At 38.8% G+C, this 24,184-nt stretch overlaps 1 protein-coding gene across 2 annotated transcripts in view; it reads right to left on the bottom strand.

Moving 5' to 3' along the window:
* Positions 1-433: 433 nt before the first annotated feature.
* Positions 434-24,184, bottom strand: part of cpxm2 (carboxypeptidase X (M14 family), member 2) — a 47,384-nt gene continuing 23,633 nt past the window's right edge. Inside the window, exons 4-15 of one of the 2 annotated variants that reach the window (XM_053511821.1) lie at positions 22,188-22,327; positions 18,402-18,486; positions 16,011-16,161; positions 15,379-15,467; positions 11,882-12,005; positions 11,580-11,776; positions 11,085-11,264; positions 7,743-8,040; positions 7,224-7,363; positions 6,007-6,106; positions 1,375-1,632; positions 434-839 (exon numbers count right to left, since the gene is read on the bottom strand). In XM_053511821.1, the coding sequence (XP_053367796.1) occupies positions 1,397-1,632; positions 6,007-6,106; positions 7,224-7,363; positions 7,743-8,040; positions 11,085-11,264; positions 11,580-11,776; positions 11,882-12,005; positions 15,379-15,467; positions 16,011-16,161; positions 18,402-18,486; positions 22,188-22,327 (1,740 nt within the window). In that variant the 3' untranslated portion in view covers positions 434-839; positions 1,375-1,396. Of the gene's footprint in view, positions 840-863; positions 1,633-6,006; positions 6,107-7,223; positions 7,364-7,742; positions 8,041-11,084; positions 11,265-11,579; positions 11,777-11,881; positions 12,006-15,378; positions 15,468-16,010; positions 16,162-18,401; positions 18,487-22,187; positions 22,328-24,184 lie in introns of those variants that run through there. The other variant, XM_053511820.1, reaches the window with a different exon arrangement.

The raw sequence follows: 24,184 nt of genomic DNA, 5'->3' as shown, positions 1-24,184 counted from the left end.
TGACGTCTCATCTGGTATACTGTATGCTAGTTCTAGCTAGCTAGCTTTATACACTAGCAAAGCATTTCTTAACAAAAATACGTTCACTGTAAAAGAAAAGCTTGCTAGTTAGGAGTGACAAGATGTTTCAAACAACATAAAGCATGAGTTGAGCATGTAAGCAGGGATCAGAGAAGTCAGGTCTGGAATTTAATTATCAGCAAGTGCTTAGCGTGCCACGTTAATTAGCATGCTAATTAATTTTCATTTTTAGAGACATATTGTTTAAGTGAGTGCACAAGCATGTGGGTGAAATAGTTGCACAGTTTTTTTTTTTCATCTTGTTTGCTTTTAATGAGTAAATTCTTGAGCTGTGATTACTGAAGGTATTTTGTAGCAAAAATGTGAAATTATTATTTAATTATGGTTGAAAACTTTTCTAGTTTATTAGAGTCCATTTGTCCGGTTAATTAGTTAAACATTTCCATTAATGCTACAGATTGTCAGTGAATAGAAAGAGTGAGTAGTGGAGCACCAAACACGAGGCTCAGGTTTCAAACCTAAATCTGATTTTATTCTAATACATTATTTCGTTCCTATGGTAACAGCTCACACAGAGGGACGTGTACAGCAGATGCTGTAAATAAAAGGATTTTCTAAATCGCTTTGATGGTGACATTTTATGTAAGCAGATGTTCATTAGGTAACATGTTTCTGGAAGGAGTCTCCAGTGTCAGTGCTTCTTTATATCAGTCAGAGCTGTAAAGCTGTACCTTGGGGTTTGGCTGACATTTTCAGGACACAGGATTTTGTGCTTCTTTGTGGTTGCTGAGTAACAAAAGATGATAAACTGCATTTTTCTTTCAAAGGAGAGAGAGAAAAGAGAGGATGGTGAGGGAATGAATGTGTACGACCTGCTATAAAAAAACATTACATTTTAAAATGTGTGGTTGTTTTTTAATAATTAATAAATGGCAGTTGTAAGGGGAATGAAACACTTTGATGACATCCTGTCATAGGAAAATAATTAACTTGGCTTTATTCTACGTTGACGTATCGCTCCACATCGGTGAAAGATAATAAATGCAGAAGAACATGCTTTAAACTGAGAGTAATGCTGATAGATTTATTCCCATGCCAGTTTCAGTGTTTATAATTCTCTAATATCTCTGTTCATGCAGTCTGTAATTATATTAATTCTGAATAAAACACTCACGTCATTATAAAATGGACACTTTGCTCTTTCTCTAGCTTCGTATTGAAGCTCTTTCACCACCTGATTTAACAAAACGGAACCAAGCGGCTCCTGTGTATCGTCTATCGTTCCTAACCCAGCTCTACATCTCATCTACCTGTTTTATTTTTAAACACACTCTAAAACGGTCCAGCACGCACCAAGTCCCTCGCACGGCGTCCTCTATGTCCCCGGGTGTCTCTGTTGGGGTCGTCGCATGTTGATCGGCTGCTTGTTGAACTTCTCCATGATTTCTTTGATGCGTGACATGTTGGAGCGAGAGAGTCTGAAGTCGCACTGTGTGGCTCCAATGTCGTATCCGACTTCACACACTTTGCGGGCGAGGCTGTAGCCTTCAGCTCGCACCGTCACGCTGTACTCCCCCGGGTTCAGCAAACGCCAGTAATCACCATCAGCGGCTGTAGGGAGGAAAGACAAAACACACCACGTCATTGCTGTGTAGAGTTCCGATCCAACTGCGCTTGAGACCAACCATGCGTCCCAAACTTTTGGACTCAAATCAAATCAAATTCAAATTCAAATTTTATTTGTCACATACACAAACATACACAGTACGAAATGTAGTGAAATGCTTATACGACTGCCATTGACCCTAAAAGAGAATTAAAGTTTACAAATAAGAAATAAATATGAATAAAAGAAATACGATAGAAATTAAATAGAAAAATTAAATTAAACTAGGAAAAATAGAACTAAAAATAAAAATAGAAATATGATGTACATAAAAATAGAAATATACTGTACTCATTTTATGTTTGCATGTCCTGAAGATGCTACATCTTTATACCTGATTAGCTCTTAGTTATGTGGTTGTCTTGAGTCGTACAACAACAGCTTTCTATCTACCTGACTGACAAGATGACAAAAAAAAAAAAAAAAAGCATTCAGCAGTTCATGTTCTTCATGTTTCTCTGTAACTAACTGAGTAAACATGAAGTAGGCCTGAATTAGGTCTTAAACCTGAATTAAGCCAACTTAATTCTGGATAAAACTAATCCTGCCTTACACCTGACTTGGGCCTGACTTAAGTCTTAAGCCCACCTTAAGCAATAATCCTGACTTAAATGCACCATCATCTTGCCTTAAGCAGGACTTAAACATGATTTAAGCCTACCGTAAGTGTGACTTAAGCTACCTTAAACCTGCATTGAACCTTAATCTTCTCTTAAACCTGCATAAACCTAAATTAGGCCTCCCTTAAACCTGCCTAAACCTGCATAAGGCTGGAATTAAACATACCATAAACCTACTATAAACATGTCTTAAACCTGATTTAAGACTTCGACCTGACCTACAGTAGGCCTACCTTGAGCCTGGCTCATCCCTTAATCCTGACTTGAATCTGACATAAGCCTGACTTTAGATCGCCTTAAACATGTGTTAATCTCTAAATCTTTCTTACGCCTTAAGCCTGAATTTACACTTGATCAGAATCTCACGTGCTCTTGCCCTGTTGCTCACAGCCTTACCCAGAGAGTAACCTCTGACCTCTGACTTTTGCTGAATGTTTGAAACTGATGTCATGAGAATCCTTGCTAAAGCTAACTCTAGTTGAAACACAATACGTTCCGGAGGCGGAGTCTTGACTACACAGTCAGGGGAATGGGGGCGGGTTCAAGGATGGGGAAAAAACTAACATTTGAAGACCTAATCTGTGCACATTGTGACAGATATTGCTTAATGCACCTTTAATTAAATTGAATTATGCAGAAAGAACAGAAGGTAGCCATAGCAACCACTGTGCAGTCTACTTCCATTTGTTTAAAGACTTAGAGGGAGCGGGATAGTACAGCTGAAGCTTCTCAACCTACGGACACACACAGTGACACAACATGCTTCATGTCTATAAATACCTTTGATTGACCTGGTATGTACCAAAAGTGTAAAGCATGGTGTTAGTAGCATCATGCTGAGCATTGCCTATCGGGCTAATCCGCTCGCTCGCTGGTCGCGGGCTTTGGCTGGAGGATGTAGCTGTGCCACGTGCTTCCTGTGTGTGAACGAACCATCCTCGCTCTCGGGGGCGCTGTTGCACACACAGCCATCGTAACTGCCATTGTTGCTGCTCATAATCAGCTCAGGGGATTGATTTACTGTGTGTGTGTGTGTGTGTGTGTGTGTGTGTGTGTGTGTGTGTTTGAGTGTGTGGGTATATGTGTGCATGTTGGGCATCTCCAATCCATAATAAGAGCGATGACTCAAGCTGTAGGTTTCAGGCTGACACACAGCTTCAGGAAAGCCAGGCTTGCAGTGTAAGTGATCCTACACCATGTTTCCAAGAAACAGCAAAAAGCTGGCAGAGATAAACTGCTTCTCCTTTTTGTGCGTCCATCTGCAACACAATACGCTTTTTACACTGCCGTTACGCTGCATTATCTTGGCCTGGTTTTGTTCTCGAAGACAAAAATCACACATTGTACAAAATAAAAAAGAAAAAGAAAGAAATGGCAGCGATTTGAGAACGGAGGTTTTATAATGTTGAATGTACAGATCATTAGAGGATCTTTATTATATAATCTGACATCAGGAAGACACAAGAGGTCAGAGGTTGTTTGGATCATATCAAAAGTCAGTCTCTCATACTCTACAGCGCTTATCTTGGCGCTCGGGGTACATACTACCAATCCATCGCAATGCATAAGAGCACACAACCACGTACACACTACAGGCAATTTAGAAACACCAATTAGCCTCTTCATGTCTTTAGCCTGTGGGAGGAAACCAGAGAACCTGGAGAACATGCAAACTTCACACACAGTCCCGAGGCGGGAATCGAACCCAGACCCTGGTGGTGTGAGGCCGCAGTGCTAACCAGCACACCAGACTTTAATAAGTATCTGTATAAATATAAAACATGATACAGTCTGTTTGTTCTTCAGCGGCTTTAATGCAATGTTTATCCACACAAGAATTTTTAAAAAGACAGCGAGAAAGAATTTGTGAGAAAAGTGCCGCCATGTTGAAAGTATGAAACATAATATGTGCATGTGTGTGTGTGTTTTTACTAACGTATGTATGTATTTATTGATTTACAATTTCAGAAAGAAGTATGCAAAAAAAAAAAATTTTTTTCACTTTATATGAAGTGCATCATGATATTTAATTTTTATCAGGTTTTGCTTAAATTAGGGCAGAAAATACAACACACCAAAAAAAACATTCTTTTAAATGTATTTACAACTGAATATCTACTGGTTTGCATTTCACGCTCAGTAATAATTTGACCAATTAGTCACAGATCAGAGCGAATCCTTAGAATCGATCATAATACACAAGGCGGGATTTGTCTTGAAAAGATGAGAAGTATAAGAAATAACCAGCATCAGCTTGCTAACAGATCGTTAACAGAATAGATGATGGTTGTTAGATAATTAATGAATGATTACAAGAATCATTCTTTTTTATTTTATTTACTAAGAAATAAACAAAAAGACAAAGTTTTTCTAGAATCAAACAATTTATAGGTTTATGATTTTAGATCACTGGACCACTAGGGGGCATGATATAAGTGATGCACAAAAATAACAAGAAAAAAATCCGGAAATTGGAAAGCAGCCAAACGGATAAAAAAACTTAGCATCTGAGATTTGTTCTGTGAAAATTTGATGTTACAGTGGAGTAATTTGGGATCTAAGACACATCTCTGAAAGGAAATGAAACAGATAGGAGACATCACACCACTAAGAGATGCATGCTATAAGATACACACGCTGTGTGTGGGAAGCTGTTGTATCTGTCTCAGTCTCTGATCGGAAATCGAATCCCTGGATGTGTAAAACGCTTTAAAGTAAAGGTTTCGATCATGTTGTTTCGTGGTTGTATTTGCAGCGTTGCGTTTGGGTCACTAATTCAACATTATCGCAACGTCATTTTATCAAGTTGTTCTAACTTTGACCGTAAACATCATAACAACATATACAACTAATTGATGTATGTGATGATGTGATAAAACATGTACAACATTTTCTAACTAAATAATAATGATTTTGTTTATTAAAACGTTTTTGTTTAATAAAAAAAATTTAAAAGTTTGCATTTAAGTACAGTGGAACCTTGGATTATGAGTAACGCGGTTTACAAGTGTTCTGGAAGACGAACAAAGATTTTTGTGCAAAGTGTTATGTGTGTGCGCGTGCGTAATTTGACACAGTGCCGGTCACACACACTCTCTCTCGTCGTTAGTGTTTGTCAGTTTTTGAGTGTGTGTGTTGTGTGTGCGTGCACATAATTAGACTCCGTCCCGGTTCACAAACTCTCTCTCTCTCTCTACTTTAATGTGTTTGTGTGTGTGTGTTTGTGAAACAGAGAGGGGGCGCTTCACTCACACACAACCGGCACTGTGTCAAATTACGCTTGCGCACACACGTAACACACACTCAGCAGCGCAGGAGAGAGAAAAACACACACACACACAGCGCCTGTGTGCATAAATGGAAACACTTATTGGTCAGGATTTATTTTTACTTTTTTTAAGGTAACGTGCAGGTTAATTTGTTTTATTTTCACTTTATATTTTGTGTTAATTATTTTTATGTATTTATTTTTTTGGGCTGCAGAATGAATAATTTTAATTTCTATTATTTCTTATGGAAAAATTTGCTTTAATTTACGAGTGTTTTGGAATACTAGCCCGCTTCCGGAACGAATTGTGCTCGTAATCCGAGGTTCCACTGTAAATAACAATTTTTTTTATTATTTAAAAATTTTTTTTTATGTTTTTCCCCTGTTGTCATTTAAAACCGATAAGAAAATAAGAATATTAGTAAGGGTACCTGAGCGCACGTCGTGGTTGATGCCCTCCACACTAACGATGGCATTAGCGATGCCTTTCCCCTGCAGGTCCCTGACCACGCCCTTAATACCTCGATGAACCTGAGAAAGAGAGAATCAGAAACCACTGAGTCATTTTCTACAGTTGCTGTCACCATAAACATTTAAATTATGCAGGACGTGATCAGCTCCAGTTCATATTAATGCTGCTGAATAATCTTCGGGCGAAATGCTAAGAGCTAAACTTAAGCTGTTTTTATTTACAAAACAACACTTATAAAAATAATAATTTTCTTTCAGCATCAAGGGACAGGTAACAAAATGTATTAAGCCATAAATCATTTAAAATGATTTATTTAACTCATAAGGAATTATTTTATTATGACTTAATTTATGATTAATTCATAAATTGATCCTAATCAGTTTAATGTGTCTGATGAATTTAATATTTATTTATGTCTGTTTGTTTTTTCATTGTTGGCCACGCCTTTTTCACCGAGACTGACACACGTTTTATTTTATCGCTTCGTATCAGTCTCGCTGAAGGAGGCGTGGCCTCTGTGCATCAGTCTTGGCAAAGGGGCGTGGCCTCTGTTAATCAGTCTCGCTGAAGGAGGCGTGGCCTCTGTGCATCAGTCTTGACAAGGGGGCGTGGCCTTTGTGCATCAGTCTTGACAAGGGGCGTGGCCTCTGTTAATCAGTCTTGGTGAAGGAGGCGTGGCTTCCATGTGTCAGTCTCAGTGAAGGAGGCGTGGCCTCTGTAACTATTAGTCTTAAGGAAGGAGGCGTGGGCACTCTGTTAGAGTCGGTAAAGTCTGTCTAATTGATCTAAATTCATTTGTATTGAATCTTTTATTCAATTCATTTAATCTAAATATGGATGAGATGCTGCAAGTCGGACATTCATCACTTCAACACTTTTATTTCTCCAGACCTGGAACAGATGTGTGAATGTCATGTAGGTGGAAATGTCACTTAGCTTGTAATTCAGGATTGCAGTTAAATGTGTGTGTGTGTGTGTGTGTGATGGCACACTCCCACTACTAGCATTAATCAGATTTACTCCATACTGAGTAGAAAGCTGTGTAATCTCCAGCTTAACCATGTTAATCATCTGAGGAGGCAGAAAACCTTCATCACCTCTGAGCTCGCCCTTACTGCAGTCATTTACTGAACACACTGTACGTGTGTGTGTGTGTGTGTGTGTGTGTGTGTGTACCTGCTCCATGAAGACGAGCAGAGACTCACGGTTGTTCTCCCACTCCTCGGGCAGCTCGCTCTCATGAGGAAACTTGTCACAGCCCACGTACATGGACAGCTCGAAGCAGTTGGTGTGGAGGTAGCTGAAATCATTCATACCTGAACAAACGGACGCGTGCTTGTAATAATGCGCAGATCAAACCGTGTACCATACACACATCCATAACACACGACGCGCTCTGGGAACTAACTGCTTCTGTGGATGTTCGACGGCAAGAAATGTAAATATAAACAGAGAAAAAGTACAATGTAAACTGTAATTCCATTATAATGAAGTAATGAAGCTGGGTGTTTAAAGGTTTGGGAATAAAACAAGTTATTCTTTGACTCGTCTATTGCATATAGTGCGGATTAGCATGATGGTATGTTAATTTATCTGCATTTTTTAAAGACTCAATAGTCTTTGAACAGTTGTATGACATCATACAGGGAAACAAATTAATTCTGAAAGACGTTTAGCCGTTTAAACCTCACTCACTCCCCGCGGCCGTGTGCCAGGACGCCCCGTTGATGGTGCCGTCCTCCTTGGCGAAGTCGTGCGTGTGACACACCCTGCGAGTCGGGGCCGTCATCAGCCGGTGTGTGGAGGCGTACGAGAACGCCAGCCAGCTGAACACCAGGTCGTCCGGAGTGGGCGTGGCCCCCTTCACAACCCCAGTGAGTCGAGTCCGGTCGTAAGGGTAGGTCACGACCAGCTCGCCGCCCTGAAGATTGCCCCCCAAGACGAAGGGGAACTTCTCCATCCATCCCAGCAGTGCCCGCGTCTCCATGGCAACCTGGCATATATTAGGATATTCATACAGTACAAGTGGAAAGGGAACTTGATTAACAGTGCTGGATGAGAGCAGACTGAGAGGAATCTCCATTAAGTTTGTGATTAAAATACTGTTCGTGTGCATGTTTGTATCATATCCTGGATTCTGATTGGTCGGAAGGTGTTAAATCATTTTCCAGAACGTGGGCGCAGGTTTGTGTTGACGCACACGTATTTTCATTGTGTTTAGTTTCTATAGCGACAACTCGTTCACAGAAATGCGTACAGCGGACGCTCCAGATGAACAAACGTTTATTCGATTTTTTTACGGAAGGAGTCTCCAGCGTCAGTGCTTTGTGACAGTACAGTAATTATTATAAAATAATATGATATAAAATGATAAAAACAGTTAAGCTGGAATCAGTTTATCAGAATGATTGCAATAGGATAATAAAAAAATTATTATCAGAGGTATTTAAATATTAAGAAGCTTCCTATTTAAAGGTATAGTAGATTTATTTTAAATCGATTTACTAACCAGATGATTAATTTTAACCGTTGTATATTTAGAGTAATTCATTAATCACTTGTTATGTCTCAGGTAATTTTATAGCAGGAGGGTTAAAGCCGGGGCCATGACAGCGATCAGCACTGACCGTGACTCACACACGCCCAGAAATAACCACAAGAGCTGCACACACTCTCCTGAACACCAGCAACTGTGTATGTGTGTGTGTGTGTGTGGAAATAAGCACCTCGAAAAACAGTGCACCAGCCTGCATCTATTTTCTAATTACAGCTGCCATGCTAATGCAAACACACTCTGCAGGGAGCTCGGCGTTTCTCCTTCCCTTCACAGCCGCGATGTTTCTGACAGAGACGTCACGTCAACGGCTCTCAGCAGCGTCCCGTCCCAAATAATCACGTGCTTTGGTTTGGTGAAGAGGGCTCATAATGCTGAGAGCGAAATAAAAACTAGCCATGTTAGCATAAAACCGAGCGCTTTATTCTGTTACTATCAGCTAAATCCTTGCGTTCGGTTTCTCTTCTGTTCTAAGCACATAGACAGATGCTGAGTATAATTTTTTTTACGACTCATCAGTACTGTGCTGGCAACGTATCTGTAATGTAATGTTTGTTTTACTGACGCTCGTAATGCAGGGCAGATAAAACCAGGGTACTGATGGTCAGGTAGAGGGAGAGATCAAAAAGATCAGGACTAAAGAGTGTGTTGAACATACACGTCCATTAATCAAGAAAATGTGCAGATGAAGTTTTTAGACAAAATGAGATGAAGTTAACGAAGTGGCAGGTGTTAATGAGGCTAAAAGTGCTCATTAGTTTTACTGAAATGATGTCTGTGTATAGAATAAACTGCTTATCTGTAAAGTTCTGTGTGTGTGTGTGTGTGTGTGTGTGTATGTGTGGTGTTAAACATATTGTTGTTGCTCTTAAGGTCTTAAAGTTTATTATTTTCCTATAAAATGTCCTGAGTTTTTTTTTTAATACATGCCAAAAAGAAGGGAAAGAAAATGGAAAAAAGAGAAAAATCCTGATTAAAAAGAAAGATAGTAAAGAAATAGAAAGAGAGAAACGAAATAAACACAACAAGAAAAATGACAAAAAGAAGAGAAGAAAGAAGGAACGTGTACAAAGAAGAAAATGTGGATAGTTAACAAAGAAAAAAGTAGAAGCAAGTAAAAAAAAAAAAAGAAAATGCCATAAATGTTAAAGGAACACTTTTCTCCTTACCAAAAAAAAAAAAAAAAAACATTAATCACCATGGTAACATTTAAAAGAACTAAATTTTATCAACCTACCTAAAAAAAAAAAATGACAAGAAAACTATAAAAACAGAATGTAAAAAAAAGATAGAAAATAATCTAATTGGAAAAAAAAAATAAAAAATGAAAAGAGGAAAAAATAAAGACAATGTGTTTAAGGACAAATTATGTAAAATAGCTGGAAACAGTAAGTGTACAAAGAAAGGAAGAAAGAAAAAACAAGCAAACAAACAAACATTTAAAAAGGAAGGACTGACACTGGATAGTCTCCTTTTCAAAAATATTGAAGAAACGCCTTTGTCCTTACAGAAAACATCACCATGGTAACAGATACTGTACACAAAAATAATTTATAGCTCTTTTACACAATCAAAAAATATCTAAAAAGAAAAAAATTGATAAATATAAAAAAGAACTAATGGAAAAAAACCGTAAATAACAGAAAACATTAAAAAATATTTTAAAAATATTTTTAAAAAATAAGCAGACGGGATGGAATAATTGAATTAAAGAGAAACAGAAACAGAGAAAGTGTAGAAAAAGAAAACTTCAAAAGAAAGACAGAAAAGGTGCAAAAAAAAGCAAAAATTGAAAAGAAGAAAATGTTGACACTGGAGACTCCTTCCATAAAATGTTACATAAAGAAAACATTTCCTAAAAAACATCATTCACTTTTAAATCAGTTTTATTGTTGTTATTATTATTATTATTGTTGTTGTTGTTGTTGTTGTTGTTGACGAGCTCTTACTGTAGACTGAATATTATATGTGCTTTAAATAGAAATAACCCTGTGGTTTGGAGCTGCACTCCTGTCAGAGCTGCTCTTCCTAAAAAAGGAATAAACACCTCCTGAAATGTCAGATTTAAGAATTTTACATATTTAAAAGTAATATTTTATCCATCTGTGTCTGATTAGCTCATGATAAGCTTGTTATTAGCACACTCCACATCAATACCACTGATTTTTGGCGGATCTTTGCTAAGTCTCGCTCCTAGCATAGCACTAACAAGCTGTTTGTTTTTGTTTGTTTGTTTGTTTGTTTGTTTGTTTGTTTGTTTGTTTGTGTAAAAGCCCGTCCTTTATTAACTACAGCTTGCTGGAGTCTGCGTGCTGTCTGATCGTCTGAACCTCAGCTTGTAGATCGATGGTGATGTCTGCGTGCCCTTTAGGGATCGTCTGCGTTGTTCTGTAAATCCCTGCACTGACATCTGCTCCGGCCTGATATCAGATCAGTACTTGTTGTATTGCTTGGGTGCATGCGCGAGTGTTTATGTATATTACCGATCCGTTTTTGGACTGGTACCACTCAGGAACGGGTATGTGGTGGTTCTGGAACTTGCGTGGAACCCATTTCCGAGCCTCAGCTTCCCAGAGGATTTTGGTCAGGTCAGGGAAGTTATGGTGGATGTCCATGCCGTCCTGACTCCATCGACCCAGAGACCATCCGCTCAACTCCGAGCCCTGGGAACATAGTGTATATAGTGTGGAGCGCGTAGTCATGGCGAGGCGATTATTATGGGATGTATTTAGAGTCGGGACAAAAGGTATGTCGAAGAGACGGGGAAATAATAACTAGTGTATGTTTCAGCAACTGCAATTGGCGGTTGGCGCGGTGGTTTAGTGGTTAGCACTGTGGGAAACCCCATTTCATGCAAACATTGTTGTCTATTGCATAGCTTTTGTGTTATTGTTAATCCAAATGAGCCTATCATTGTATTTGTGTGTGTGTGTGTGTGTGTGTGTGTGTGTGTGTGTGTGTGTGTGAGAGAGACGTACAGCCTCCGCGGCCTTGTCGTATCCGTCTGGGTTGACCGATGGCAGGAGATGGATGCGCGTCTCGTGGACCAGGCGTCGTATCCGTCGGTTGCCGGAGCGATACTCAACGCATAGGAACTGCATTAAGAGGAGGAGGAGTTCACGCCCCAGCACCTCGTTACCATGGGAACCAGCCGTGTAGCGAAACTCCGGCTCACCTGGAGGAGGGGGGTGGATGAGTCATACCTGCGAGTGTGTTTTGATGAGTCATGGTAGCACTTTTGTTCAGAAGGCTGTAAAGTGTGTGTGTGATTATTTCTTACCCAGCTCATGTTCTCCTGGATTATCCGTTATCTCTATAGCATAGAGTTTCTGGCCGTTGTAGCTCTTCCCGATGTTATAAATGCGAGTTATATTCGGACACAGTTCGTTTACCACCTTCATCAACTGCAGTAGAAAAAAAAACATATACATATATAATTTACATGCTTTTTTATAATATCCACTTTCTGCAAAAAAATTATGCAACGTGCAGTGCTTATAAAACCTGCACAGATCTTACGCAATGAAAGAAACAATCCACATGGTGCGGTTATGGGAAAAAAATCAGTGACATCATGGTGTTAAGAAACCGAGTTAGAGTCGGGGATTTGATCTGGACCCAGTGTGACCTGGAGATGTGAGGACATCGCAGGGAGACCATAAGGACGTTCATCAGAGCGCTGAGTTAGTCACAGTCAGAGCAGAAGAAGGAAAAGATGTGTAGTATTTAAAGTAGGAATTTTGTCCCAAAATTTGGGAATGGTGAGTCGACTGGACAGGAAACACTGGAAGGAAACAACCTTTTATGTGGTTCAAGAGAAAAAAAAATTTAGCAAAAGATACAGTGTTTCCACACAAAACCTCAGCCTCCATCTCTATGTAAAGTTTTAGTTTCATTGGTTTTTGATGACAGTCAATACTGTACTGTACATACAGTATCATAGTACAGGGATGCAGTGTATAAGGTCAAACCGGGCAGCGTATAGAGCCGGGGGCCAAAAGTTATGAGAATGACACAAATATTAATTTTCATTAAAAAAAATCTTCTGCTGCTGCTTCAGTGTTTTTAAATTATTTTGTCAGATGTTACTCTGGTATACTGAAGTATAATTACAAGCATTTCATAAGTGTTAAAGGCTTTTATTAACAATTACATCAACTTTATGCAAAGAGTCATTATTTGCACTTTTTCAAGACCTTCGCAATTGTCCCCGCTGTCAATCAACTTCTGGAGCACATCTTGACTGATGGCGCAGCCCATTCCTGCATAATCAGTGCTTGGAGTTTGTTTGTCCCCGCTGCTACTTGAGGATGGACCACAAAGTTCTCAATAGGATTAACGTCTGGCCACTTAGGCTCTATGGTGAGGAGCTCCATCATCCCGGAAAAGGCTTTGTTCATCACCAAACTGTTCTTGGATGTTCGGGAGAAGTTGTTCTTAGAGGATGTTTTGGTACCGTTGTGTTTACGACACAGGACTGACGGTAGCGCCCCAAACATTTGGAAAGGGGGTTCATCAGAGAAAATGACGTTACCCCAGTCCGCCGCAGACCAGAATATCAGTCTGTCCCTAATGTTTTTCCTGGAGAGAAGTGGCTCCTTTGCTGCCCTTCCTGAAAAACATCCTCAATTTTGATTCATACATATTTCATCACACATTTCCTACTCATTCCTATCATTTTCCTTTGATCCTGTAAAGCTGCTAACAATGCCCATGGTTAAATTGCCTATTGTATACAAATAACGTTGATTTGGATAACCAGGAAAAAACTTCCCACACAAATAAACATGTGTACTTCATGCGTCTTGTACACAAAACTCCCATGCATCTCCTGAGTGTTACCTCTCTCCTTATCTCTCTTCAATAAATACTGAAGTGCATTATGGCATTTAAAAGAATCTAAAAGAAGAAATGGTGTTTGTCTTAACTGTTTATTTGGGGTCAACATTAGCTCGCAGTTTCTCGTGTACAAAATGTACAAATCGTGTAACTTGCTGCAGTATAAACGGAATAAAACACTTCAGTTGTGTTACAGTATCACGTTATTCTCACAACCTTGACGATAAAATAAACACCTTGACGCCTTGAGCTCTGAAGCTATAACTGCGCAACTGGAGTGTTGTATTTCTTACTTAATGCCTACTATTAATTAAACTCCAATTTAAAGGTCCCCGGAAGAGATAACCGTGCCGTGGTCTCACACTCAGGCATGCTGCAGATTTTTCATGATCCACTCCTACAGAGCGAAAGGGGCGGACTAATTAATTAGCCTCGTATCACGACAACGATGAGGAAAGAAACGGTGCAGATGAAAGATGAGCAGCTTCCGCCTCTGTGTTCTAGAGCTCAGTCTCATAGCGCTTTAACATATGCTCTAAACAGAAGCGGGGCATGCTGGGACATGGCGTGGCGAGCTGTCAGCCTGCATGCGTAATAACGTACTTTTGATGCTTTGTTTTTGCCGGCTGCTCGGATGTTAATTCATCAAAGCAGAAAGAACAGGGTTTTAACACTGAAGCTCTACATTTCCACATTGCAAAGCTGTTTCTCCTAGACATCTGTTCTTCTCGATCGGGCGTGTAGGCGAGAAGCGTGGATGTCACCGAGCCACCGGTTACGTGTCGAGCAGCAACACTGGTGTGTGTTGTAGGAGATGTGATGATCATGTTTACAGTATGTGCTTCCTGATCTACACAAATAATGAGCAAACTAAAACAGCATGTCGGGGTTAATGAGGAATGAAACGTGATTGTGAAAGTCTGTTATTCCTCGTATATCAGAGCAGATCGGCAACAGTTACAGTGTTTTATATAATAAATAATGATCCTGTATGTTTTTTTTTATTTATTTATAGTTGTTTAAAGTTATGGATATTCCACAGTAAATGTTGTTTCCAGTTATAGAACCGCAAATTATGTCTAAACCAATCTAGCGTTCACTTTATAAAGAAAATGAAACTTAAAAAAAAAGAATTATTTGCTTAAAATCGATAGATCCAGTACGAGTCTGAGGCAAGCCATGCATTCTGAGTCTGAGTCAAAAATCGTTAATTTAATTAACTATTACTTAATTTTAATAGTTAAAATTGTGTTACAATTGCTGTAGCACTTTGTCAGCTAAATCTGAAAAACAAAAACTAAAGCTGAGGCTAAACTAAAAAATAAATAAATAAATAAATAAATAATAATAATAATAATTAAAGGTCCAATATTGTTCTATTTCTCTAACCAGTGTCAGCTCTCCCAAAGTGTGTGTTAATTCCCCAGCTTATATACACCCTTACATAATGCACTTTATCCTCTTCCAAACATGCTCCAGGGATCAACAGAGATGAGCAACACGCCAGGGGAGGAAATCTTCTTATGTGAGGTCACATTAGGAAAAAAAAAAATCTGATTGTCTTCTTTAGGGTCCAGCTAATACGGTATGGAAAAAGGACAAAAAGCAGCAATTTTCTCTCTCGCTCTTTCTCTCTCACTCACTCTCTCTCACACACACACACATATGAATTTCTCCCCATGACGACATAGTGAGTTCTGTACAATAACGTGCCTTTTAAAGAAAATTCCAAATCTGCTCTCATAAGCAACACGGAAATACTCAGCAGTTCAAATAATCCTCGTGATATGATTGAAGATTACATTTTTATTTAATGATTTAAATAAAAAACATCATTTTTAAGCTGTGAAATCTGACAGCTTTTATAATCCACCAAATGAATGCAGATCATTGTAAAGGTGATGGAGGTCTGGTGCGGTGGTGAGGGTCGTTCTTTACCTGCCTCATCTCCTTGTAGTTGTGGTGTCTGAAGTCCAGCTTGTCTGTGGTGGTGATTTCGTTGCGGCGGTGGTAATAATTATTAGGATCTGAAACACACAGGCGTGAGGATTTGATTCAAAGGCACAACAACAACCTTCTGTTATTTAACACTTTAAATCAAGAGTTATAAACTTACTCAGGAAAATCATAAACATAACATCAGAACTTTTGAAACTACTGTCGTATTTTACTAGTATTTTATCCAAACGTATGTTTTTCTTTAATAATATTTTGTATTAATTTTATTTTATTGAATTATTCTTCCTTGCCTTCATCATCCCTTTAAAGGTAAGAAATCAAGTTTTGGTCTGGAGCAGGAACTTTACTTCATCACATCACCTTATTCCTGATTATATTCCCATAACATTAACACGGTGTTCATTCCTATTAACAAACCTATAGCTAATTAAACATATATTAAACAGGCTGCATTTAAACATGCCTACTAATGTTAACCCTACATGTTCCCCAGATGTTGTTTGTATGATTTAAGGTTCTAGATTTCTAACAGATTTCCACATTACAACACTACATAAACCCTGCTTGGTCTTCTCCACTGTACAGTAGGAACCCCAGGGTTTTTGTGTTACCTGGTAAGGGGCATCCCAGTACCTCCACCCTCATACAGATGCTGCCGTGGTTGTACCAGGAGCGCGGGTTGATCCGGATGTAGCGTGCTACCACGGGCCTGGGGAATTTGTTCAGCACCGGGATCTCCTTCTCCTTATTGCCAATGAACAGCTACTGAGGCAAGCACAGGCCATGACAAATACAAAATCAACTTAAATTCATCATCCTCAGGGACAAAATATGTTGAAGAGTAACATTTGTATTTAAAAGAATTATGTAAAAATAATAGCTTTGTTTTAGTTGCTTTAGGAACCATTTGTGAGTCAGTTTTAGAGTCCACTATGAGGCACAGATTCAGAAAAAGTCTGACTCGAGCTATACAGTACATCCATTATACAGTAAGTCCGAGTCAAATCATATGTCCACTGAGTCGAGTTATAGAGTTATAGGTCCACTTTGAGTTTAAATTAAGTCCAGAGTCCATTATGACTCTGAGTCATTTCATATTTGCTCCATGAGTCTGAGTCATTTACAGGGTCCACTTTGAGTTTGTGTCATGGCATAGAACCAGTATGAGTCTGAGGCAAGCCATGCATTCTGGGTCTGAGTCAAGTCACATATCAAGTGTAAGTCAAGTCAAATGTCTACTATGAGTCTGAATTAGTTCCAGACTATAGGCATGTCACAGATCCGGTATGAGTCTGAGTCACGCCAAACATTCATTATGAGTCTTGTCATAGGTCCAATATGAGTCTGGGTTGAGTCATATATGTTTAACATGCATTTGAGTTGAGTCCAGAGTCCTTTATGAGTCAGAGTCTAGTTATGGGTCCACTACGAGTCTGATAGGAGTCATACATCTACTATAAGTATGAGTCAGTTCTAGAGTCCAATGAACTTGAGCCATGTCACAGTTCCAGAATGAGTCACCTGATCACCTTAAGTTTGAGTCACATGTCTACTTTGAGTTTGTCAGATGTTCACTACTCGGCTGAGTTAATTTCAGAGTCACTGAATCCTGAATTTATTCAAGAATATGATTTTTCCCCTCGGTGCTCTCACCTTCACCTTCCTTGAACACTACATTAATGATAGAACTTTACACAGCTGTAATTGTTATCAAATAGATGATCAGCCCCACTGTGTCCCAGCAGGGTTTTAATTGAAGTGCTTTGAGTCTTCAAGATGGTGCACAATTATTTACAATTACATCTCCCACTAATTAGGTTTGCAAATGAGCGTGTAATTAACCCGAAACAAGGATACGCTCTTCAGAATCGAAGGCAATCACAGGATCGGATCAGTAATTACAGTGACAATGATATTCTCCGGTGTAAGAGGAACTGTGTTTGTAATTAATTAGAATCTCGTTTAATCAGCATCTCAATTAATAGAAAGGATTAAAAGGTTTGTAAATGAAAAAGCAGATAATGCTCTAATAGAAAATAATCAGCCTGGAATGAAGTAATCAACAATTGCTGAGATGGAGCGATGCTAATTCTAGAGTTTGAGGCAGAAGCCTGAGACAAATTCAATCATTTCAATCAGGTTCAATGAATCCAATTTAATGCAGTTTCATTTTGATCTCCTTTTAATTGACTCAGACTAACATTAGACCTCTGAATTGACTCATACAGGCCGTGTGACTTGACTTAAACTCATAGTGGAAGTAGAACTTAGTGGGTGTATGACTAGATTGGAATGTGCGACTTGGTGGACATGGGACGTGACTCAGACACAGAATATGTGACTCAGTGGAAGTGTGACTCGACTCAGACCCATGGTATACATACATGACTGAGTTAAGGTGTGACTCGACCCAGACTCATAGTGAATATGTGACTCAGTTAAGGTGTCACTCGAATCAGACTCATAGTGAATATGTGACTCAAATCAGACTTATAGTGAATATGTGACTCAGTAAAAATGTGACTTGACTCAGACCCATGGTATACATACATGACTGAGTTAAGGTGTTACTCGAATCAGACTCATAGTGAATATGTGACTAAAATCAGACTTATAGTGAATATGTGACTCAGTGGAAGTGTGACTCGACTCAGACCCATGGTATGCATACATGACTGAGTTAAAGTGTGACTCGACTCAGACTCATAGTGAATATGTGACTCAGTGGAAGTGTGACTCGACTCAGACCCATGGTATACATACATGACTGAGTTAAAGTGTGACTCGACTCAGACTCATAGTGAATATGTGACTCAGTTAAGGTGTGACTCGAATCAGACTCAGTTTACATGAGTTCAGACTCATAAAAGAACAAAACATATCTGCTGTATGAAGGTGCATCATAAATGTAACGAGACATAAATAATAATGATAATTTTGTGTAAATAATAAAGATAAGTGGTGTGGAATAATAATAACTGTTAGACACGTGCTCTGCTCACCAGGTCTCTGGAGCCGTTCTTCAGTGTCACCCAGGTGTGTGAATCGTTACTGACCAAAACTCTGTACGATGTCACCCAGTCACTCCTGAAATAGGGTCAGAAAAGTAAAAGACACAAAACACCTGTTAATGGAGTAATACACTAATGACAGGGCAGCGGGTGGAGACTGGCCCAAGGACCTGAACGAAGCTTAGAACAAAACAACTCAATAAAGTACAGAGCCTATAAAGTCTCTAAAAGTGTGTGTGTGTGTGTGTGTGTGTGTGTGTGTGTGTGTTTCTTGGGCACAGAAGCTATTTATCTGAATATGTTTACAGGCATGCTGGGTTTTCGCATGGAAACAGCTGGGTTATTAGCATTTACATTAACATTTTTATGATTTCCAAAATATATTTAGAACATGAAGGCCTTCACTGGTTTATTTGAGCAGTTAAATTGCTTTGTGGTTCGTACAAGATGAATAACTATTGCACACGAGAAACTTTAGGGTCTCTGTAATAAAGAGCACATTATACACTAATATGTGAGGGTGTGTTTGTAAAATGTATATCGTTATATGCCATATCATGAATTTAAAATATAGGACTGATTTTAATCTTTGTATAAGACGGTAATTTAGTATTCTGTGGATTCTGCAGTTCTTTACAGGAAGGCGTGTGGAAGTAGCAGCATCAGAAAGAAGAAGAAAAAGAAGAAGAAATGGAGCTAGTAATAGGTTTAATTTATTAATTAATTTATTTAATTAATTAATTTTTCTTGGGGGGGGTGAGGGGGTAAAATGATTTATTTATTGGGGGGGGGGGTTAATTAATTAATTAATTAATTTATTTGGGGTTGTAGTTTACCTCTACAATCAAGGCTTCTCATTGTCGCCGTCCCCCCGTCCCGTAATGTTTGGGTAAACCAGTGTAACATCTTCATCCAGTGTTTAAATCTCAGGAGTCGGATGTTGCACTGATTTGGACGTCTTTATTATTGTGGGATTTAATAATAGACCTGAGTAACGAGGCTTGCCTTCCTGCAGCAGTAAATGAGCTCAGGGCAGACCAAAAATACCCCCCAATTAATTAATTATTCATCATCCGTATCCTTTTATTCTAATTACTATAGAGAGGCCTGCAGCAGAATCTTCACTTCTTCTCTGAGCAGCCGTGATCCGTGTCAGCCGTGTGTTACAGCATAAAGGGAGATGAAATATTTAAAAGCATAAATCTGGAAAAACAGCCTGTGTGTACAAGTTAGAAGTGTGTGTGTGTGTGTGTGTGTGTGTGTGTGTGTTGGATTGACACCACTTTGTGCAAGGAGATGCTTCATGCTGTATGCTGTTGCAAATACCTCTAAGTGTTAAAACGGAGTTTTGTACTTGTTTAGTCTTGTCAGCCTGTTTTGTTTGAGTGTAACCCGAGTCTGAATCCCAGGAACTTTCCCCTGAGTAACTGTTCATGGAATTTTCCTTTAAATCCGGCCCAGTGTAATTAAAACGCTAAGATTACATCGGAAGGTTTGGTTATAAACTGTCTATGGGTTTAGTGACACATCGATTACTAATTAACACAAATTGTAATGCATGAGATGGGAGTTCGAGTTAAAGTGGGACTTTATGTTAAGTGAAATTTATGCTGAATGAAGGCGTAAAAGTGATTGGCGTTTACAGAAGATTTCATTTAGCGAGTGGAACGCCTTACACATTACAGGAACTCAGCTAGGAGTTATCGTCTCATCCCCCGTACAGTCCTGAACTCAGTATAAAGGAGTTCCTGGGGGGCCAGTGTTTCAGGCGTGAATAATAAACGATCATGGCTTTGATGTACCGAGGAAACTTTCCATCGTGACGGTGTTTAAGCTCTGGTGAAACACTGTAATAAGTGCATTAGTGTATCCGGGGATTATATAGAGAAATAAAGGGAGTTTTTACTCTTAGGACCGCGTTCTATTATTCTGTACAATCAAAAGTCCAGCTTTGACTTGAACACCCCTTAGATTAATTCTAAATTAGAATTTATCAGTTTTATTGTATACAGGTGGAAAATATCTGTACACATGAGTGTTTTTATTGTTTGACTTCGTGATCAACACATTACAGTACAAGCAAATGATCCACGCTAAGCGCTTTTTTTTTCTTTTTCTGCAAAATATTTAACACACCACCTCGCCGGGTTTTCTTTGCGCTAAACAATGGGAGCTCCTCTGCTTTCTGTGTTTTATGATTGGATAATTAATTCATGCAGAAACCACGACAACATTATCAGCAGTGAAGCACGTGGCCGAAATTAGCATCTGACATTTTCATTTTCAGTCTGGAACCGTGCCTTTAAAACGCTTTGTGTGTGTGTGTGTGTGTGTGGTGCCAATGCAAGTTAAACAAATCTTTCTTTACACTTAATTCATTCTTCCTTTATTTATTTAGTTTGAAAGCATGTGGATGTGAGTTATTTAAAATGTAAGTAATTTAATAGAAAATAATTCAGTAGCACGTCATGTATAGTTTCCTAATTAGGGCTTAACTAGCATAGTTATTGAATGAATATAGTTTACATTGAAAACATAATTTTCTTTAATGTAATTTTGGCTTAGTGGTACGGTGGAGTAGTGGTTAGCATTGTCGCCATTGCACCTCCAGGGTCTGGGTTTGATGCCCAGCCAGGCTTGATTCCAGTCTCTGTGCACATGGAGTGAGTATTTTTGGCTTAATTAATTAAAATAATAAATATAATCATTATTTGTAGTATTTTTTAATGATTTGTCATTGATGAAGGTTTGTCAGTTATCATTGATTAGATGTGTTTAGTTTTCATGTATAATCGTTTAATAAGTTTAAATGTGTAAAAGTTTTTTAACATTCACAGATTTTCTTCAAAACTCATGAATTGATTGAACTCAATTCTGAGTTTTGATTTTCATGTGGCCAGGTTACCAACACCAGGTAATCAATGAATGGGCAAATGGATAGAACGAACTGAGCCTGGCCGTTGTTTGGAGCAACAGTTACCACATGCTAGCTAGTTTAGCTTTAGCGTTGCTAAAATGCTATGGTGGCAAACATTAGTTTATATGCTAATACGTTTGATTGAACTCCATACCTTCATCCATACCCATACTTCATCCATAAATGCCATCACGCACAAATCATACATTTCTTGTTTTAAGGTAAACTACACTAATCCCAGTTAGCTGGTTAGCGAAAGTGATGGATAGCAGGCACTATGGGTTTTTTATCAATCAAATCAGCCACACTCCCAATTCCCATCCATTCATCTAGGAACCTCTGTAGTCCAACTTGCGGTCCACAGTATTAATTTCCATATTTGTATAACTCTGGTAGGACCTCCAGTCAACAATCACACACTCATCCACAACCTACGGGCAATTTGGGAACGGAAATTAGCCTAATCTGCATGTCTTTGGACTGTGGGAGGAAACTGGTAGAACATGCAAACTCCATGCACACAGACCCGATGCGCAAATAGAACCATGAATGGGAAAGCTATGGAGACCAAGATTGTTTTATTACCAGGCTGCAAACATGTTTATTTTTGGAAAGCAAGTCCCCAGTGGACATTTGAGGAACTGCTTGCTGTGGCACATACTGTATGTGTTGGACACATTTGTCAGGAATGGACGTTTCGCTTTGGTACTCACACCAGAACAGTGAGCTGTAGAGTCAGTGATCTGACATCACTTGCAGAACTCAGGGGTTGAGGAGACCGTCCTGACTTTATGAGTTGAGGAAGTGGAATTTTTGTTTTTAAAAAAAATACCAGATTTGTCAGGTGTGTGTGTACTCACGACCAGTGTGAGCTCCTGCCCTGGGTTATGATGCCAGTGAATTTGGTGAGTCTCCGGGCGTCGACCTCGAACCACTGCAGCGGGTCGTTCCTGCCTGCGCACCACGCTCCGTCATACAGATCGTCCTCGTACAGACCAGACTGGAAATGCAACATGCGAAAGCGATTAACCAAATCAGAAACACACTTCTCTCAAAAACAGAAAAATGATTTATTATAAAACTCTTAGCCGTGCACACTGAATAAGACAATTTCTCACCGTATCCGGATGACGACACCATCGCAGGTGATTTTCCACTTATTAAATAGTTTAAACACTAGCTCGATGGAAAGGATAGCTATTATTAATGCTAGAAACATTGCTGTGCTATTGATTTAAAATGACAGTAAATCAATCTTCAAGAGTTTGAATAATATACATCAGATTTTTGTTTATGAAGCTAAAGGTTGGATTTAACTGCTATTACAGTGAGGTCAATAGGTATTTGATCTCCCTGTGATTTTGCTTGTTCTCTTACTTTTGGGGACTACAATTTTCAGGATAGGTGCATTTCCAGACAATTTATTTGTGAATTACTGTGTCAAATAGGTATTTGATCACTTGCTTATCAGCCAGATTTCCGACCCTCAAAGACCTGTTATTTTGCTTTTAAATAGTCCATATGCTTCTTACGGAGCCACTCCTTGGTTTTCCTGGCTGTGTGCTTTGGGTCATTGTCATGTTGGAAGACCCAGCCACGACCCATCTTTAATGCTCTGACTGATGACTGATTTTGCCCAATATGTCATAATACATGGCCCCGTTCATTCTCTCCTTAATACAGTGCAGTCGTGCCGTCCCCTGTGCAGAAAAACACCCCCAGAGCTTGATGCTTCCAGCCCCATGCTTCACTGTAGGTATGGTATTATTGGGATGATACTCATCATTCTTCTTCCTCCAAACACGGCAAATGGAGTTAAGACCAAAAAGTTCTACTTTGGTCTCATCTGACCACAGGACTTTCTCCCATGACTCCTCTGGATCATCCAGATGGTCCCTGGCAAACTTCAGAGGGGCCTGGACATGGGCTGACTTAAGCAGTGGAACCTTCCGTGCAATGCAGGATTTTAAACCATGACGTCTTAGTGTATTACTGATAGTAGCCTTGGAAATGATTGTCCCGGCTCTCCTCATGGCATTGACCAGCTCCTCCCATGTAGTTCTGGGCTGATTCTTCACCATTCTTAGCATCATTGATACCCCGTGTATCTATATAGACTTTGGCTGATTGTGGGGTGCACAGGTGTCTTTATGACAGTTAACAACCTCAAACAGGTGCTCAAACAGGATAAGCAAGTGATCAAATACTTACTTGACACAGTAATTTACAAATAAATAGTTAGAAAATCATACAATGTGATTTCCTGGTTTTTCTTTTTAGATTCTGTCTCTCACAGTGGAAATGCACCTATGCTGAAAATTGTAGACACTCCATGATTTCTAAGGAAGAGAACTTGCGAAATCTCAGGGGGATCAAATACTTATTGACCTCACCGTAAGTTTCTGCAGCTGTAATTGTTAACTTTTAACATAATTAACTATTCTTATTTTTATATATAATTACCCATATTAACATAAAGAAATGGTGATCAGGCAGATTCATGTTTGTTCATGTGTTAAAGCACAAGTATCTGCACAAACAAACAAAACAGTATTTCAATAAATAAAAACAAACCAGTATTTATGTAAAGTATTTTAAACCAAAAATGCCTTTATTTCCCCAAATTCAGATTAAACATTTTTAAACTTTTAGTTTTTTTCTTTTATTCTGATAATAGTCATGCGTAAAAAACAAAAATTAAATCGTGCACACCAGATAATTGTAATAATTATCTGTAATATTTTTTATAAAGTCACTTATTATTTTTATTTATCTTATTAAACAAAAATAACACATTTACTAAAAAAATATAGCTTACATTATTTTAATATTAACTCTAAATTTCCATTTTTTTTTA

The sequence above is a fragment of the Clarias gariepinus genome, chromosome 14, assembly GCF_024256425.1.
Source record: "Clarias gariepinus isolate MV-2021 ecotype Netherlands chromosome 14, CGAR_prim_01v2, whole genome shotgun sequence".
Classification (NCBI taxonomy): Eukaryota; Metazoa; Chordata; class Actinopteri; order Siluriformes; family Clariidae; genus Clarias; species Clarias gariepinus.
Note: the sequence above shows the minus strand (reverse complement) of the source record. Positions and strands in the feature narration are given on the sequence as shown.